This window comes from Capsella rubella, unplaced genomic scaffold (genome assembly GCF_000375325.1).
Source record: "Capsella rubella cultivar Monte Gargano unplaced genomic scaffold, Caprub1_0 scaffold_4, whole genome shotgun sequence".
Lineage (NCBI taxonomy): Eukaryota > Viridiplantae > Streptophyta > Magnoliopsida > Brassicales > Brassicaceae > Capsella > Capsella rubella.
The window spans coordinates 4,170,127-4,190,685 of record NW_006238920.1 but is presented as its reverse complement, the minus strand read 5'-3'; the positions used below and the strand labels follow the sequence as shown (position 1 = coordinate 4,190,685).

General features: G+C 33.5%; 2 protein-coding genes and 1 long non-coding RNA gene across 4 annotated transcripts; 2 read left to right on the top strand and 1 right to left on the bottom strand.

Annotated features, from left to right (window-relative positions):
- Positions 1 to 5,616: 5,616 nt before the first annotated feature.
- On the bottom strand, positions 5,617 to 6,443 carry LOC111831041. The gene is made up of 3 exons (XM_023784549.1): positions 6,362 to 6,443; positions 5,842 to 6,278; positions 5,617 to 5,766 (listed from the first exon to the last, which is right to left on the bottom strand). Exons 1-3 carry the CDS (start codon positions 6,441 to 6,443, stop codon positions 5,617 to 5,619), a joined length of 669 nt encoding a protein of 222 aa, XP_023640317.1.
- Positions 6,444 to 8,167: 1,724 nt separating this feature from the next.
- On the top strand, positions 8,168 to 9,245 carry LOC17888273. Its single transcript, XM_006295374.2, has 2 exons — positions 8,168 to 8,452; positions 8,595 to 9,245. Exons 1-2 carry the CDS (start codon positions 8,168 to 8,170, stop codon positions 9,243 to 9,245), a joined length of 936 nt encoding a protein of 311 aa, XP_006295436.2.
- A 324-nt stretch (positions 9,246 to 9,569) lies between these two features.
- Positions 9,570 to 11,964, top strand: LOC111831174. 2 transcript variants are annotated; one of them, XR_002834397.1, is made up of 4 exons: positions 9,570 to 9,636; positions 10,612 to 10,794; positions 10,901 to 11,757; positions 11,922 to 11,964. It is a non-coding gene; the product is annotated as an uncharacterized LOC111831174 (long non-coding RNA). The 2 variants fall into 2 exon arrangements; XR_002834396.1 differs by having other exon boundaries at positions 9,631 to 9,695.
- The last annotated feature ends 8,595 nt before the right edge of the window (positions 11,965 to 20,559 follow it).

Here is a 20,559-nt window from a genome sequence, read left to right as displayed (position 1 = left end):
CTAAAATAGAGTTGGCTCCTGTACGGACTTCAGACCAATATTTGGCCCATTTTCTGACTTAGACCAAATAGGCCCATGTAACACAAAAATATATCAACCAGAAGCTTCTGATCTACATCAGCTTCATCTTTCAAGTTGAATCATACATAAACAATTTGATATATATAAAACATTTAAAATATGATCACAAATTCTAATTTTATTAAGAAAAAAGAGTTGCTTAAAGTTAAAGAAGATCTATATAATGCTAAATTACCGTATTCTTTAATGAATTCTTGAAATTGCAAAATAGTTGGAGAAAGGGAATGTAATTTGGTAGAAAAAAACATATTAACTAAATAATCCCATCTTTAGATTTGACATAGTCTAATTGCATAATTAGAAGATGAAACAAAGCATAACGTAAATTGCATAATATAGACAAACTCAGTTTTGAAAAATACTAACCAATAAAATTAGAAAAAGTAAGGACGAAGCAAGTTAATTTCACTACAAAAAGGGAAAATGGGATAAAAAGAAGTAAAAGGGTAGAATAGGACCACATGGGTTTAGGCATTAAGGATATAACTTGGGGCCTTTGGGTAATCAAGATGTTATTCTTGTATGCATTTGTTGGTCCTTACCTTAAGTATTCTCCCAAAAGCTCAATCATGTTCCTTGAGAGATCCCTATACTTAAACGTTTAAACCTTCTCTAAAGGAGACCTTCTTTGTCTCTTGAACCTTTTCATACCTAGCCAAATGAGTTTGCATTCACTTCACATCTAGATTCATGGTTAGCATTTAAAGAATGTTAAAAGGAATGGTCGATTTGAATGCTTGCCTAGGTTTTATGATTGATGACATCTTGTGTTGAGATAAGTATGATTAAAGTCTTCAGAGTATGGTTTATGATCTGCATTCTAGAACTATAGAGAAGGACATTGATTTTAGCTACTTTAGCTGCAACTATTGGTTCTGAATCCCCACCTTCAAACTTCTCTTCTTACTTTGAATTTGCTTGAGGCCAAGCACATAATAAGTTTGGGGGAGTTGATGTGTCTGGATTTTACTCATTTTAGCACGATTTTTATGCATTTTTTAGTCATTCTAAGTCTCATTACTTGATCATTTTTGCATATTTGCCTTGATTTGCTTCACTTGTAGAATCTAGGCCTTGCAGTGCATGCATTGTAGTTTTTGTGCATAAATAGGTGTTTACCCAAGGGAAAAGAAGCAAATCAGGACAAATCGACCAAGTGTAGATGTTGCATCCGATCGAGCAGGGGGATCCGAGCCATGGAATCGATCGAGTGTTCGAGTGGACCAGAGAAGTAGCTCGACCAACCATTTGATCATGTCATCCGACCAGACTGATCGAGTGCACGACCGAGCAGACCGATCAAGCACAGTTAAACCGACTTTCTATTTTGTCTGCTAGTGTTTTAGGGTTACCTAAACTTGCTATAAAAAGGCTCTTTGCCTAATGCTTAAATTCTCGAGTTGTATTAGACCATCTCCAATGTTTTTTGCTATTTTTTCCTCTATTATAGACGAGGCTTCGGGGGCGTCGAAACGACGTAGTTTTGGCTGTTCGATGGGGTTTAACAAAACACAACCTAACGACGTCGTATTCATTTGGGGGGGAAATCAGAAATTAGGGATTTTGTTCTTCTAGTGTCGAGAGAGAGAGAGAGAGAGAGAGAGAGAGAGACGATTCAGAGAAAGGAGAAGGAGAGAAATCGAAAGGGTGGTTGAGTGAAAGATAAATCGAAACGAAGAAGAGGCGATTTGAATCGACATCCAAGTTACAATAGGGTCTGTGAGGAGGCGATTTGAATCGAAACGAAGAGGAGGTAAATATGAATCATTTTTTTTGAACAATGAATCGATTTTGCATGATTGACTTGTTGTGGTTTTAATGTCGAATTATCTTATGATTGTTGCAGTGTAATGGATGATATAATATTCATTATGTACCACAGTGGAAATTGGGTGATTAGTGAAGAAGGTGATGATGCTTATGTTGGTGGTGAGGTGCATGTTATCGAGTGTAAACCCGAAGATTATTCATTTTCAACTTCAAATCCTCAATCTCTTCAACCATACCCTCATCAGTCCATTTAAACGTGTGATACCATCGACTATAGCAAATCGAAACTGAATTCATTATTTTCAAACATAAACAAACTAGTTGATTAAATTCTGGAAACAAAAATGATGATAATACCTCATCTGATCCATTAGTACAAGAGTGAAACAATCTTCCAGGGTTTTTAGCCGTCTTTTATGTGCCCATCCTCACTAGTTCACCACATTTGCATCTCCTTGGGAAACCTCTTCCTTGATCACCCATTTCGATTTCTCCCTTTCTCCTTTCTCGGAATCGTCTCTCTCTCCCTCGACACTAGAAGAACAAAATCCCTAATTTTGGATTTTCCCCCAAATGAATACGACGTCGTATGGTTGTGTTTTGTTAAACACAATCGAACAGCCAAAATGACGTCGTTTCTACGCTACCCCGAAGCCTCGTCATTTGCCACGTCGGCTGCTTAATTATCGTTTTTAGACTGAGAGTTAACACCGTTTCGGGCTTTGTTGGTTTTCGATAAAATTATAGAGTTCAGTATGAAATTTTAATTTATTGACATATGAAGTTGGTTTTTTCCTAGGGTCATTGTCTGGGTATAAAAAGGTTGCTGGAGAATAGTAGGGGTCGATTTTGGCCAATTTTTCCTCTATAATAGAGGTGAGTTTTGCTTTAATGATTTCCTCTATTTTTTCCTCTATAATAGAATATTTCATATAGATTCTTTTAAAATTTTAATATTAATACCATTTATTTATAAAAGTTGCAAATTAATTTTATTTAAATTAAACATTTATTATAAAAACATCATATTATATTTTATTTTTTAATTAAAAATTACATCACATTACATAAAAAAACAATAAGATACTAGATTCTTAACCATCTGCATAAGTATATTTTTTGGACTAAAATCTGTGGTGCCTTTTGACCCATATCCTTATTCTAATAAAGGTTTGACCAAAGGAAAAAATAATTAATTTATTTAAAAAAATCGAAAATGGGTGTAAATACCTACCCACCCTTACTAAAACCTAAAAATTACAGATCCAACCACACCAAATCCGAAAATCCATTCCACTTTCGGATATCCATCGGATCCTTCACCCTTTTGTCTTCCTAATCGATTGAAAAATCACAAAACTCCTAAATCCTAAGTGTTTGAAAAATCCGAAAATCACAAGCAGTTCGTCGGGTACAACTAAGGACAACTCTATTTTGGGTAAGTCAAAATCGATGATTCTTTGGGTATTTTATGTTAGATCCGCTTGAATGTTGATTTAGGTATTTTCGATTTGTTAATCTTAATTTGGGGTTGTTGATTTTGTTTACTACTCAAGGATGTTGTTAATTTTCGGTTGTTTATTTTGTGTGAAGGAGAAGAATGGTGCGTACAAAGAACGCAAGCTTTAACAAAGAATCAGATCCAGTAGGTGAAATCGAAAAGGCAACAGATGCAATCGTAGAAGAAAATGGGACTCGTGGAGATGATTCTAAAGAAACAAATTCGAATCTGAAATCAAATTCTGGGGATTCAACGATATGTACAACTTGGATAGAATAGTACAACTTGTGCGAACTCGGTATAACTAGTTTATTTTGACTAAGAAATTGATTTGTTTTATGTTATGTTTTTGAATCATATTATATGTGAACTCTTTAGATTGTTTGTGGTTTGTTGTGTTTTTTTTTTGGATTGGTGTGTTTTTGAACTATTCTGGTTTAGCTTAATGTTGTTTGTTAAGTTTATGAGTCCATTTATAGGTAAACTAGGTACAACTGCACTGAAAATATCAACTTGGTATAACTAAATACGAGTTGTACCATTACAAAATACAAGATTTACAACAATACAATACAACACGAGAAGACAATCACATAAACGAGTATACACATAAGATCCCCGATGCTCCATATTCGCAGCTCATTCTCTAGAAATCACAGAATTTCAGTGGTAACTCAGAAATTGCAAAACCTAAAAGAAGACCAAATCGGAAATCGCAAACCCAGAACGAAGAAGGAGAAGAGAATAAAACCCAACTCTAGTAAACCCTACCTAGCTAACCCGATTCCCCCCTTTCAATTTGTTTTGGAAATATGAATTTAAAAAAAAAGGTATAAAAAAAAAAGAAAGGACCAAACAACAAACACGTCATCCATGTTACTCACGTGTAGCCACCAAAATGCACATGTGTAGCCGCCAAAAGACACATGTGCAGCCGCCAAAATGCACTAGGTGTACCAAAATTTCAAGTTATACTAGTTTTGGCAAGTTGTACATTTTTGATTTTTTTGTTGTAATTAGTTATACCATGTTTAAATTAAATATTTTTAGTTGTACACATGATTTTAATTAATCGAGATACACATACCACATGTACATGCCTAAATATTTTTGAAAACATTAAAATCTTAGCTTTTCTAATTATATGTTGTTTGCAATGAGAAAGTGAACCTTAATGTATATGGTATTTCATGATAAACTTAGAATATGATGAAGAAATCTATAGTGAAGTATAATTATTATTCTTTATTATATATGTAACCATGGTTGTAGTTAATTGAACTACATTAACAATACTTACATGCAATAATATGTGTTAAAACTTTATTTTCCTAGCTTTTGTAGTTTTGTGTGGTTTACATTAAGAAAGTGAGCCTTAAATTATAAGGTGTTTGATGAGAAACAAAGAATATAATAAATCTATAATTACAATTTTTTCTTTAACTAGTTCTATATAACTATTATATATTTTAATGATAGTAAAAAGGTTATAAACAAATATTAGTTATACAATAATAGTATTTTTAACAAAAATAATCAAAAATATATTTTATTAAGTATTATAAACAAACCAAACACTAGTGAAAACATGTTTATATTCCTTAATTAATTTTGTATAAGTAATACATAATAAGTTGTCATGAATTCCAACTAAGTATATAAAAAATACATAATAAGTTTTCATAGATATGAATTTTTTATAAATATTATTCATTGTATTATGAAATATATAATAAATACCCACTATCGATGTATAAATAATCCATAATACATAACTAACTATACCTAGTAATACTAGTTGTACCCATCTTAGTTATACCAAATTCTGGTAAGCTGTACTACATTCATAATTCACTAGTTTTAGATTATTTTCTTGCGATATAGTTCGATTGAAATGTTAAAATCCATATATTTATTAACACAAATTGACCCAGATAAATTCTTAGAACAAATATACAACTCAATTTCATAGTTTTCAATGGTGTTAGCATTGATTATGAAGAATTTTAAGTTTAGGAGAGAGAATGAAGAAGAGAGAGAAACGAAAAAGGAAGAAGAAGATATGTTGGTGGAGTCCACATTTTTCTTTTTCTTTTTAATTTAATTAAATCAATAATAGGCGGGACAAAATATGTCTTTAAATTGGTCAATATATAGTCAAAGTGTATTAAGAACATAGAAGGGTATGTGTGTATAAAGACCTTGGTCAAAGGGCACAAGAGACTCTAGTCCGTATTTTTCCCACAATGATCAACTAATGCATTTCAAAGTGAGAAATGAGCTTCTTTATCTTTTCTTTTTTTGAATCGACCTAGAAACTCTTGGAAACGAATATCATCATCTTCTGCTATTTGGACCGCTAGAGGTGGAACTTCTCTTTCAACTTCAATCGGTGCATCGAGATCATGCTCATCCTTAATTATCATATTATGTAAAATTATACATGTAGTCATTAATTCATGTAACACATTTTTTTTCCAAAAACGTACTGGTCCTTTCAAAATAGCAGAACGAGATTGTAACACTCCGAATGCGCGTTCCAAAAGGTGAGAAGACTCCAGCACATTGATATCATTATTAGTGCCTGGTAATCCAAAATATGCATGCCAAATCCAAAGATCATAATCTGCCACAGCTTCCAAAATTATATTAGGTGATCCACTACGGCCAGCGTATTGTCCAGCCCAAGGAGTAGGACAATTTTTCCACTTCCAGTGCATGCAGTCTAAGCTACCAAGCATCCCGGAAAAACCTCGTTTTTCACCAATGTAAAGAATTCTGGAAACATCATTCGGTGTTGGTGATCGTAAGTATTCCTCTGAAAATATCTCTACTATGGCTCGACAAAACCTTTTCATGCTTTCGATTGTCGTTGATTCGCCTATTTTTATGTACTCGTCTAAAGCATATGCAGGAAGTTCGTATGCTAGCATTCGAAATACCACCGTTATTTTTTGAAGAGATGATAACCCGAGTCTACCCGTTGTATCTCTTCGTTGTGTGAAGTACTTGTCATGACTTTCAATGCCATGAACAATACAAAGAAATAAGGGACGAGACATACGATATCTCCTACGAAATGTAGCCTCATTGTATTTCGGGGTCTCCGAGAAGTAATCATTAAACAATCTGTCATGAGCACTTTTTCGATCACGGTGGACGAAAGAACGCCCATGAACTGAACCACCATGGATTGCTTGATTGTCTTGTTGATTTAGAAAAAACTGAATAACTGAATTGTTATTAGAAATAGCATGTTGTATAGCTTCTTCTTCATGATCGTAATTATTGATGATTTATGTATATTCATCATCATCATCAGAAGAAGATGAAAATTGAAAATTCATTTTGGAAAAAAATATTTGCAAGGTAAATAATTGTTTTGTTGTAATTAATTCCGTAGACTATGGTCCTATTTTATATATGGGATTTGCTGACATTTTTTCCCAAATTTTCTTTTATTCTGTACTAGTTAGTTGCCCGCGCTACGTAGTTTATGAGTAATTGATTCATATTTTATTTCGTACTTATTTTCTCTACTACATCATATTTTTATTTTCTATCTCATGTTGTGTTTGTATAGAAAATCTATTTTATTTTAGTTTTGATAATAGTTGAGAAATTAAGCGTGTATAGTATAAATCGATGTGTAGCATAAACGGAAGTGTTATGGAGAGTTGCAGAAAAATGTGTTATTAAGGCTCCCACCAAATATAGATCTAGATGATGTTAATATTGTAGGTTCTTTTAATATGTTGGTCAAAAAGTTGAGAATGATTTGTGGATTCGCGCGAATTGTTGTATTTTTTATTGATTTGGCGATTTGTTGTTTATTATCTATTTATTTTTGTTTGTTATGTTTTTGTTTGTTATTTTTATTTGTTATATTTGTTTGTTATATTTGTTATTTGTTTTTGTTATGTAACATACATATTAGTATAATCTACTTTATACTAATTTAACATATTTATTTTATTATAGTTATTATTTGAAAGGACTTTTCATATTTTTTTTTGAAAAAAATTGTTTTCATGTGTATAAATCTTTAAATTAAATGACAAAATGGTATAAATAAATTATTAAAATTAAATAGTAAAATGACGTGGATGATGTTTGAAAGGACTTTTCATATTTCTTTTTAAAACTTGTTTACATGTGTATAAATATTTAAATGAAAGAATAAAATGGTATAAATAAATTATTAAAATTAAATAGTAAAATGATGTGGATGATGATTAGAATGATGAGGTGGCTTAAGGAGAAGAGAGCAAAGTTAACTTTATATATATAGATAATTATTCTTTTTAAATAAAAAAGAGGACAACTTTGACTACTTTGACAACAATTTAGAAAATGAGGAAGACAAAAACTTCAGTTTTTTTTCTACGAGAAATACAAACTTTTTCTCATTCCCAATTTACATCAATTTTAAAATATTTATTAGTTGACTAGACATTTGATTGGACACTTGACATTGAAAAATAAATTGTAATTACCAAAAAAATTGAGAATCTGCAAATGCATTCTTTGACCTCTTTGAATTAACAAAAAAAAATTGAAATTTACAAATTGATTATCAACTTTGACCTCTTTGACCTCTTTGACATGACAAACAAAATGCACAATTCACAAACCCATTTTAAAATTTTTGCATTATAAATTAAGTATGCATTGATTACATAATGGAATATTACCCAAAAAGCATGCATTGGTCATTGACGTGTAGACAAACATCAAATAACATTTTTTTACATCTATAAATATTGTTATTGTTAGATTGTTTGCATTCACAACACTAAAAAATACATCTATAAAATGTCTCGCTCAGCTGGATATTCGGTTGAACAAGACAAATTATTATGTGAAGTTTATATGCAAATTTCTCAAGATCCAATTCAAGGTGTTTATCAATCATCAGATCATTTTTGGGAACGTGTGGTCGAAGCTTACGAGAAAGGAAAAGATATAACTTGGAGTGAACGTTCCAAAAAATCAATTCAGTCTCGCATTCAAATGATTCAGAAGGCGACAAAAAACATGCATGCATGCATTAAGCAATGCGAAAATAGATGTCCAAGTGGTGCTTCAAATGATGATATTGTAAGTAATAATATATAATTTATGTAAATTGTTTTTTTATGGCTAAGGAAGTTTTAAATATTTTTTGTTTTGTGTTTTTGTCGTTTTGGCTATTTTAAAAATAATGTTATTAAAATGAATGTTTTTGTTTCTAATGATGCAGTTTAATCAAGCCAAACTAATGTTTAGAGAAGATTCAAATTTTAAAGGAGGTTGGAAATGTGAGCATAATTGGAATATTGTTAAGAACTTTGAAAATTTTAAAGATGGTGTTGCCCGTCCTAAACGTTTATCTATTTCATTGGGTTCTGAGTATACATCTTTGGAATCAGAAAATCTTACCAATGATTCTCCTATGCAAGCATCTCCAAATTTATCTTCTTCTTCACTAAATTATGACGAAGCTATAGATGGATCTCCCTCTCCACGATCACTTGGGGTAAAAAAGTCAAAACTGAAAAGAAAAATTGGTGATCAAACAACATCGGTTATCAACACTTTAGAAGAAGGAAATAAGCAATTTTTGGAGCAACTGAAGATGGCAAGTGACCAAAGACAACAACAATTGGAGATTGAAAGTAAAAATTATGCTTTGAAAGAGCAGAAGGAAGAAAACAAAATTTTATTTTGTAACTTGAATACCTTACATCCAAATGTTCGTGGATATTTTGAGGCGGAACAAGCACGAGTTATACAAAAGCGGAATGATAAACAACAAAACCAACAAGCTCCTCCTCCATCTACTTCGTTTGGATCGTTTGGACAATACTTTAACGACATTGGTGGATCCGGAAGTAATTTAGGAGAATATTAAGTTTTTTTTTGGTATTAAAAGTATTATTATGGAATAAATGAAAAAAATAAAATCTTTTTTTTTCCTTCAATAAAAATAAAATCTATTATTTATATATATTAACTTTTGCAAATGGTAGTCTCAAATTTTATAATATATATTTTTATTAAAACCTTTAAAATAGTTTATATTATTATTAGTTATTAAATATATTTATTTTGGTCATAAATAAAAGAAGTTTGAGATTAAAAAGATTATTTTGCAAGAAAATAATTCACCTCTATATATAGAGGAAAAAATAGAATACCTCTATATATAGAGATAAAAATAGCAATCTATATAATAGAGGTGGATATAGAGGTGGGTTGGAGCAAAATTTGCTATAAAATAGAGTTTAGAGGAAGAAATAGAGGTGGGTTGGAGATGCTCTTAGGGGTTTTCTTCATTTTGCTCTAGAATTTCCAGAATCTTGTAAACTTCATATCTTTTGATCTATTGAGTATTTCGTGTTACTTCTTGGTATTATTTTGCTTCTTTCTCTTAGATCTATATAGTTATGCATGATTTAGAGATTTCTGGGTTTGAGTTCTTAAGTATGTTTAGCAGATCTAAGAGATTCCTTAGGTTTTGGGGATGAGTTAGATGTGTAGGTGGAGAACTTTAGGTAGCTAGGTTGCCCATAGGTAGAAATGTTTAGATTTCCTTCTTGATTAGTGTATATAACACTAATCCCATTCTGATCAAGTGGTGATTAGCTTTCAGGCTTCCACGCCCGAGAGGTGTTCGATGGAATGTTGGATAATCTAATACTAGAGAATTTCATGTCTAGCACAAGAGATTGGTTGTCTAGAGTGTTATTTGACATTAATGAGCTGAGTCTTAATGCCTATTCGTTTCAGTTTTCATCAACCAGAAGTTGAGGTTAGGAAGTGGTTTGAATTTGATAGGCTTTGTCAAGAGATTGAACTGGTTAGCTTATGAGCTTGTTGTCTAGGAAACAGCACTATTTGTGTTTGATTGATTTTTAGCAACCTAGTGAACTTAAAGATCTCCACTGAAGTCACCATCTCATCTGTAGAACCTTCCTTTAATTGATTGATTTACCATGCTTCATTATTGTTCTTGCATTTCTAGTTCACTGCATGTTATTTTTTCTGTAGTTTGATTTCTGGTTTAGTTTAATGTTGTGTCTTGCTTAGATCTTGCTTGTTTTCAATGCACTAGTTGATAGTTCAAAATCTTTCCTGCTTGGCTTAACTTGTTAAATATTGATTGCATCTAAACTGCTTGCACGCATCCTTATGGATCGATAAAGCCCTTTATACTACAATTATAATTCATCTTTGCGACTACGTCTAACCAATATGTTTTGGAAACATTTATTTAGGGTGCAATGAGGATGCCCCTAAAAGGCGGACGCATGTTCAGTTGATAAAGCAACAGAAGAAAATTTGAGTAATCTGGTGAAGATAGGAGAGAAGCTATTGAAGAAATCAGTGTCAAGAGTAAATCTAGAAACGGGGTGCAATGAGGATGCCTACAAGACTACAAACGAGAAGGCTCTTATCAAGTACGCTCAATTATATTGTTAGATCATAGAGAATATAAAAACCCAAATTAAATTATTAACATTCTCGTTAACTATATATATATATATTTTTTTTTTCATTGAACAGGTTAGCAGGAACCCTCTCTAAGAAGAAAAGACTTCGTGACATTAGATCTCCTCATGAAAAACTTCCAAAGCGAATAAAACAAACACCATTTAGTTTTTATCATATAACTTATTGAAGACTAAAGAGATCACATGTACTATATCTTAGTAAGCTTATGTAACACCCGTGTCTGAAATTTTAGTGGTGTCGACCAACACTAGTGTTGGGTGTCGATCGACACAAACAAAATTGTGTTAGACATTTTAGCTTTTAAACCGTCGGTTTATTTGGAATTGATTGGAGGAATCCTAGGCACGACTTTAAACTCGTGGAAGCAGCTTTTCCTTCTCACTTTTGGCTTTTGTCGCTTCTTGAAATCAAAAGAGAGAGAGAGGGTTGTGAGTTGGTTGTTCCTAAAGCTTAAGGAGAGGCTTGTGAGGGTTTTTGGGGGTTTCTGGAGGCTGTTCTTCAGTGTTCTAGCAAGGGATCAGTGGGATTCGTGGCTGTGGGTGTGAAGAGAGGTTGTTGGAGTGTTCTTCTTCTCTGTTTCGTCCATCCCTCCAATCTAAATCAGAGGTGAGTGTGTGACAATGGCTTATTTAAGCGTTAAGATTGAATGATTTGTGTTTATGTGATGTGTGAATTGAATCCTTTGTATTTGTGATGTTTTCTGGTGTTTGTGTGGCCTTGTGTGACTGTTATTGGGTTGTGTCATCGTGGGAGGTGATGTGATGGTACTATTAGGATCCTTGGGTGGCTGAGATCGTCGTTGGATGCGTTTCAGGGTGTGGGTGTCGACCGACACCAGGTGGGTGTCAGTCGACACCATTCGGATGATCGCAGTGCAGTTTGGTGGTGTCGACCGACACCAGATTTCTGTAAGCGATATTTGTGCTTTTGTTTGCCTGTTTTGGGTGTGTGTGACATTGTTGATGTATGAATGTGATCCTAAGTGCTTGTGTGTATAGCCTAGTTGATGGGAGGATCGCTTCACTGAGTATTTGTGATAATACTCACGCATCTCATTGTGTTTGTGGTCCAGGTAAAGTGTGACGTGGAATCATGGCAATGAGGAGGAGGATGATCTAGGGTCTCAGTTGATATTTTTATGAATATGTTAAATTGTTGTTGGAACCTGGTTTAGAGGCATGCTAGGTTGCTGGTATAAATTGTGGTTATTGAATAATTGGTTAATTAATATTATGATTAATTGATGTTGGTTTTATATGTTTCCGCTGTGCATGATGGTTTATTGTTGGGTTAATTCGGTTAGATTAATTAGTGGTTATGAGAGTATTAATTAATGAATTTTTTTATTAAAAAAAATGGGTCCGGTCTTTTTAGCTTATCATATGATGTCAAAAATAAAAAGTAAGCTTATCATATTGAGTACTGATAATGTACTTTGATTTCCAAAAATTATAAACATCTAAGTAACATTAGAAAGAGTTTATGTAGTAATAAGTTTAGTGTAATTTCTGTTTTATTGACATTCAGATTTTTCATATTATAAAATAAATAAATGCTAGTATGTTTCTCTTTAAAATAAAATAAAAATTGCTAGTATATTTCTCTTATCACATAGTTATTGACTTAAATAATTTTTCTTTCACAAACGTAAAAAATAATAAGAAAAAACAAGTTTTAAATCTTTAAAGTGTTAATGGGTAGCATTTTAAACGTTGAAAGATTTCTATTAATACTATAAACCACCAAAATAATCTTATTACCACTTTAGTCTGTTTTGCACCAATCGAAGATATCTTACGTTTTTTATGACCAACTCATAAAATAATAGTCATATTAACTTCATTTTTAACACATACTATCATATAATCTGAAAGCTTTTAATATATATATATATATATATATATATATATATATTTATAAAATTTGTTATAATTTTAAAATATTTCTTTAATCAAATAATCATCAAAATAATTTGAATTATTTGACTTTTTAAAATTAAAAGCATTTGAATAGAATCCAATTTGATAGCGAATTGAAATGGCTATTTTATTTAGGATTTTTTTAGGGAAATTATCTTAGAGAGAATTATCTTAAATACCAGTAAACGGGCGGGTACTCAATCTTATTATAAAAAGTATGGGTTTCAAATTTAGTCATTAACGTGATCGTGACACATGTCAATTGAATCAATAAATATGTTAACATTTGTCAATTTTAAATTTATTAAATTTTTAAAAAAATATAAAAGGAAAGTTCTAAACCTATTTCAAAAATAAAAAGGAAAGTTCTATAACTTATTTCAAAAAGGAAATCTATATTTTTCATTAAAAAAAAGAAATCTATACAGAAAAACAATTATTTGTTCATATACTAAAAACATTAAACATACTCGTCATTAATGCACAACTATATATATCAATTAGTAGTGGTTGAGTTTCTCCTATAGTTCCACATGAAAAACCCGAACGGATATCAGTTTATAGCCTTCATGTCCAATTGAAATATGACATAGAGATTTTTTTTACTTTTCTTTAGGCCATGGCGGCTGGTACTCCTATGATTATAGAAGCAACTCGGCAGAAAAAGTAGTTTTATTGCATTTTAGGAACCATAAATATAAGCACATTAAATATTACCAAAAATAGAAATTCTAGGCACAATAGCAAGAAATATTGTAATCGAGGTGGGTGAACCCTTATAGATATGATTTATCTATGTGCATTCTTCGCATGTGCTTCACGTGCCATCAACGCTTCGCTCTCCTCTTATTCTTCATTGCACGGCTCGGTTTGGATGGATTTTGCCCTTCTTTCCCGCTTAAAAAAGATAAGGTTGTATCACATCAAGATTTTATTTCGTTTTCCGTGTCCAATGAGATAGGGAATTTGTAACCCCTATTTCTATTTAAGGACCCTTCATTTTTCTGCATCTAGAGCCTTCATCGACATATTCAATTAATTTATTAGTTTTTAACATAAGTTTTAATATTTTCAGTTTTATAACTTCAAATATGTATATTATTTTCCTTTAATCGTTGAAAATATTATTAATAATCTTATTATTATGTTAATTTGTTTTCTAAACTTTTAATGGTTGGTCATAAAGTCAATGCTATCAAGTATATTTTTCTTAGTTTTCATACACTTTATTTTTTGAGTAAACAAATTTAGTAGTTAAACAAACTATGCAAAAAATTGTTTTAGTGGTTAAATAAACCATGTAAAAGCTAAAGTAAAAATGATGAATGTGTTCATAGAGACATTTTATACGTTGTGACAAAGAGCATACTTAATAAATGTTTTAGTGGTAAAACATATAGTAAAATCGTTTATAGATGTTAATAAGACGACGATTTGATGGATGTTTTGCATCTGTGACCAGCAAATAATCCCGGTTCATCCCTTATGTTGGTGTCCCTATCTATCCGTATCAAATTAAACCAATCACATACAATTGTTTCATCCTCTCTCGCTCTCTCTCTCTCTCTCTCTCTCTCTCTCTCTCTCTCTCTCTCTCTCTCTCTCTCTCTCTCTCTCTCTCTCTTGTAGGATTAAGCTTGAAGGAAACTTGAAATTCAAGTCAAAAGAAGATTAGGATTAAACTTTATATTTAGGAGATTATCTAAATATATAATTGTGAGTTTTCCTAAAAAGGTTTAGGAAATAATGTCTAGTTATTTTCTTATATAAGAAGATGCTAAGCATGTGGCATAACTTAAGTTTTGAGAAAGAGAGATTGAGAGCTTTAGGTTTTGAGAGATTTTCCTAACGAAATAAAGGGAGTAATTCTTTATAAGTTGTTCTTAATCTTCTTCTTCTCTAAACTAGATTTGGTATCAGAGCCAAACAAAAACCGAACACGCATAAACCGCTTTAACCATGGGTGATATTGTTCCCGTTCCCGTCGTGAAATCTGGTGGAGGATCCTCCTCTATCCAATGTCCTATGCTAACCTTGACGAATTACACCTTGTGGGCCATCCGGATGAAGTCACGTCTTCGTGTGCATAAAGCTTGGGAAACCATCGAGAACGAAACAGAGGATGTGGAGAAGAATGATATGGCGACAGCTCTTTTATTCCAATCCATACCCGAGTCCCTTGTCCTACAAGTCGGCGGTCTTTAAACCGCCAAACAAGTCTGGGATTCACTCCAAACCAAGTATGTAGGTGCTGAGCGAGTCAGGAGGCACGACTTCAAACACTTATGGCCAAATTCGACCGTCTCACGATGAAAGAAACAGAGAGTATTGACGACTTCAGTGGGAAGCTCTCCGAGATAGCTTCCAAATCATCCGCCTTAGGTGAACTCATTGGGGAACCAAAACTTGTAAAAAAGTTCCTTAAGAGTCTTCCGTGCAAGAAGTATATTCACATTGTTGCCTCTGTAGAACAAGTTCTCGATCTTAAGAAAACAAGTTTTGAAGAATCGTTGGCCGTCTTAAGGTTTATGAACAACGAGTGTGTGATAAACATGACTCTTATGATGAGCAAAACAAGTTAATGTACTCTAGTGCGGACAATACGGGTTACTCTCGTGATGGTAATGGAGATTCTAGAGGCTGTGGTCGAGGAGGAAGAAGTTACCGAGGCTGGGGACGTGGAAGGAATGGTGGGAGAGATATATCACAAATTACTTGCTTCCGATGCGAAAAAATGGGTCATTATGCTTCCTTTTGTCCAGATCGATTATTGAAACTGCAAGAAGCACAAGAAAGTGAGAAGCAAAACAACAAGGATACACAAATAGCGGATGAACTCATGATGCATGAAGTAGTCTATTTGAACGAAAAACATTGTGTGCCAAGCAAGTTTGAAACAAACCTTGAGGAAGAGAATGTCTGATATCTTGATAATGGTGCAAGCAACCATATGACGGGGATAGGAGATACTTTGATCAGCTTGATGAGTCAATCACTGGAAAGGTTAGGTTTGGGGATGATTGACGAGTAGATATTAAAGGCAAAGGAACGATTGCCTTCATCGATTTGAATGGGACTCCAAGAGCAATGACTAATGTTTACCAATGACTAATGTTTACTTTATACCCGATCTTAAAAGTAACATTGTGAGTCTCGGACAAGCGACGGAGTTGGGATGTGACATACGACTGAAGGGAGAGTATTTGACAATGTGTGATCGTGATGGGAAGCTTCTTGTTAAGGCAGAGAGGTCAAAAATCGATTGTACAAAGTACGAATGAATCTAAGAGATAATGCGTGTCTCTATCTAACAAGCCTAAGTGAAACAAGTAAATGGCATGCTCGCATGCATGGGACATGTAAATCTTGTGACGCTAAAGGCAATGATAGATAAAGATCTAGTTCAAGGAGCTCCAAAGATCACTATAGAAAAGGAGATTTACAGCTCATGTTTGCTTGGAAAACAATCTAGACATTTTTTCCCTCAAGCAACCACTTTTAGAGCAACAAAGATGCTTGAACTCAGTCATGTTGATCTATGTGATCCAATAACTCCAAGTACAAGTGCTGGCAATAGGTATATCTTTGTGCTTATTGATGATTATTCACGTTACATATGCACTATACTTTTAAAGGAGAAAGGAGATGCTTTTCATAAGTTCAAGAACTTCAAGACTATGATTGAAAGAGAATCAGGAGAAAAGATTCAAACATTCAGGACAGACCGTGGAGGGGAGTTTGTCTCTCTTGAGTTCAACTCCTTTTGTGAAGAAAATGGAATTCAACGTCACTTAACCGCTCCATACACGCCTCAGCAAAACGGGGTGGTAGAGAGACGCAATCAGACCATGATGGAGATGGCGAGAAGCATCTTAAAACACATGTGTTTGCCAAATTATCTGTGAGGAGAAGCCATAAGAAACTCTACTTATTTGCTAAATCAAGTATTGACAAAAGCACTGAAAGAATAAACTCCCTATGAATGCTACAGAGGCAAGAAACCAAACATAGATCACATCCGGATTATTGGTTGCATCGCATATGCGAAAGTTGATAAACCACACTTGAAGAAGCTGGAAGATAGAACATGCATACTTATTCATCTTGGAACTGAACCTGGATCAAAAGCATATCGTTTACTTGATCCACAAGCAAGAAAGATAATTGTGTGTCGTGATGTTATCTTTGATGAAACAAAAGGCTGGGAATGGAAGCATGGAGAAGCAACAAGGGATGGTGATGGTAGCTTCATAATCACACTTCATAATTCTGGAAATCATGGTCTTGAAGGTGAGACCAAAAGCGAGAATGCAAGAGAACCAAGTGAACAACGAGAAAGTGAAGAAGACAAGTTCGAGGAATCCAAAGGTGATCAACATGATCATGGCAATTATCCGTTTTATGATGAAGATGAAGTTGAAACAAGTGATACACCCTCACCAGTTTTACGATGATCACAGAGACAAACTCATATGCCCAAGAAATTCAACGATTATGTCTTGCTTGCTGAAGAAGAAGGTAAAAGACTATAGCTCTCCTTAAATGACGAACCAAGATGCTTTAGTGAAGCTAGGAAATCAAAAGAATGGACAAATGCATGTGAGGAGGAGATAAGCTCTATAGAAAGATTCAAGGTATGGGATTTTGTTGATTTGCCTCTAGGTGTAAAACCAATTGGACTTAAATGGGTGTTTAAGATCAAGAAGAACTCGGATGGAAACATTAATAAACACAAGGAACGACTGGTTGCTAAGGGATATCTGCAACAATATGGAGTAGACTTTGAAGAAGTATTCGCACCAGTCGCAAGGATAGAGACGATAAGGCTTCTTATTAAGCTTGCGGCATCACACGGATGGCAAATACACCACCTTGACGTCAAAACAGCCTTTCTCCATGGTGAGTTAAAGTAGAAAGTTTATGTTAGTCAACCGGAAGGATTTGTGAAAGAAGGTAGTGAAGAAAAGGGGGGGGGAAACGGCCTATTCCTCCATAAACATAGTTGCTTTATCGTATTCATACCCAGAACTTTGAGTCGTGCTTATAACAATACGAACTTAACTAAAATTTGAATTTTCTACATAAACAATACATATCCGGTCAAAACCATAAAATCGACTAACAGTGTTATTGTTCCGTTAACAAATGCTGACGAGAATTTCGTATTATGCCACGTAATATCACCGAACGAACGACGTCGTTTCTGTCATTTTTTAATTAAAAGAAAAACCTGAGTCCAAATTTTGATACTCCTAGCTTCGAATATGGGTTATTTTATCATATATAACTCCACCTAACCAACTAAGCCAGCTACACTTCGTTGACAAGGATGCATTCGTAGTTATATATATAATCATAATAAATTTAAAGTAATAAAGACCTTTTTGCTTTCGGTGTTGTCTCTCCATCTTTCTCTCATGTACTGCTCCATGTATTATAACAACGTACTAAATTCCAAGTTTATCCCCTTTTTGACTGTTTTCATTTTTTCTATTTGATTCAATTTAACAGTTTTTTCTTTTGGAATAGTTTGTTTACCCCATGATAAATTTTTTTGTTTTTAATATAGATGTTATAGAGTTATATATATTTTCGTGTATTCAAAATAATTAATAGTAATTGTTATTAACCTTGTGTAGGTTGACTTTTATATTTTCTAAATAATTATATGAAAAGGTGTATCTTTAAAATTCTCTCATGAATAAATTACGTTAATATTCAGAAACATATTTAGATTTGTAAGATTACTAATTACTGAACATATATAACTTAATTCTTGAAATTCTCCCATAAATAATATAACAAACAAACAATAAATTTTATCGCCCATTTAAAGAACTTAATAATTTTTAATCCAATATGGAATGAACCGCATCACCCATTCACCAACTCTTTAAAATTCAAAGCTACTGAATTTTACATGTCTTTCATTCCATACATATGGATAAACTACATATTTATTTCAGCAAAAGTTATAACAATACAGCACACAAAGAGAAAGGAAACTAGAGAAGTATATATATTAATTCTATAGTATGATTACTATTGACGTTACTTTAGCTCCGCTGGTTCCAAGTTGGATTAATTACATCATAGGTCAGAGGATCGATTCCTGGGCTGGTTATATTTTGTTTCTAATTTTTTTGGTTATTCTAGAAGTAAGATAAAACGACGTCGTTTTATCGCATGGCGTGGCATCTTAGTCACCATTTGTTAACGGAACAATAACACCGTTTGTCGTTTTGATGGTTTTGACCGAATATGCATTGTTCATGTAGGAAATTCAAATTTTAGTTGTATTCATGTTGTTATAAGCACGACTTAAAATTTTGTGTATGAATACGATAAAGCAACTAAGTTTATGGAGGAATATGCCGTTTTCCCGAAGAAAAGGTGTATAAACTCAACAAGGCCTTGTATGGTTTGCGTCAAGCACCTAGAGCATGTAACACCAAACTTAACCGCATTCTCCTAAAGTTACAATTCAGGAAGTGTGAGGAAGAGCAGATTGTGTATCGGAAAAAGATTCAAAAACATCTTTTAGTTATCGCCGTTTATGTTGATGACCTTCTAGTCACGGTAACCAGTTTGAATGTTATCAACAACTTCAAGGCTGAGATGTCTTCGAGGTTTGACATGAGTGACCTTGGAAGGTTGTCTTACTATCTTGGGATTGAAGTAATACAGCATGGTGAAGGAATTACTTTGAATCAAAGTCGGTATGCCCTAAAGATCTTGGAAGAGGCTGGTATGAAAGATTGTAATCCGGTTCATACTCCTATGGAAGTTGGTTTGAAGTTGTCAAAATCTGAGCATGAAAAAGAGGTGGATGCAACGGCTTATAGGAAGAATATTGGATGCTTTAGATACTTGTTACACACAAAGCCCGATCTATCATACTTCGTGGACATCTTAAGTCGATACATGCACAGTCCTAGAGCATCGCATGCAGCCGCAATGAAGTAATGCCTTAGGTATTTAAAGGGAACAACTTCGCTCGGGGTAGTCTTCAAGAGGTGCTCTAGTGTACCAAAGATAAGCGGCTATAGTAATAGCTCTCACAATGTTGATGAAGATGATGGAAAGAGTACAGCCGAACATGTGTTCTACTTAGGTGACAGCCCGATCTCGTGGTGTTCGCAAAAACAAGAAATGTGGCGCTCTCCTCGTGTGAAGCTAAGTTCATGAGCGGAACAGAGGCGGGAAAGCAGGCTATATGGCTTGGCGATCTTCTAAGTGAGATTACCAGAACTATGTGTGAGAAAGTGACTATACGGATTGATAATAGATCGGTAATAGCACTTACAAAGAACCCGATTTTTCATGGACGGAGCAAGCATATACATCGACAGTATCACTTTATTCGAGAGTGCATTGAGAACGGTCAAATTGAAGTTGAGCATGTCCGGGGGAGTGAGCAAAAGGCGGATATTTTGACTAAGGCACTTGGGAAGATTAAGTTTAAGGACATGAGAGAGCTCATTGGTGTTGAAGACTTGAAGAGTATGGAGTTCAAGCTTAAGGGGGAGAAACTTGAAGTTCAAGTCAAAAGAAGATTAGAATTAGACTTTATATTTAAGAGATTATCTAAATATATAATTGTGAGTTTTCCTAAAAGGTTTAGGAAATAATGTCTAGTTCTTTTCTTATGTAAGGAGATGCTAAGCTTGTGGCATAATTTAAGTTTTGAGAAAGAGAGATTGAGAGCTTTAGGTTTTGAGAGATTTTCCTTAAGAAATAAAGAAGAGTAGTTCTTTATAATTTGTCTTAATCTTCTTCTTCTCTAAACTC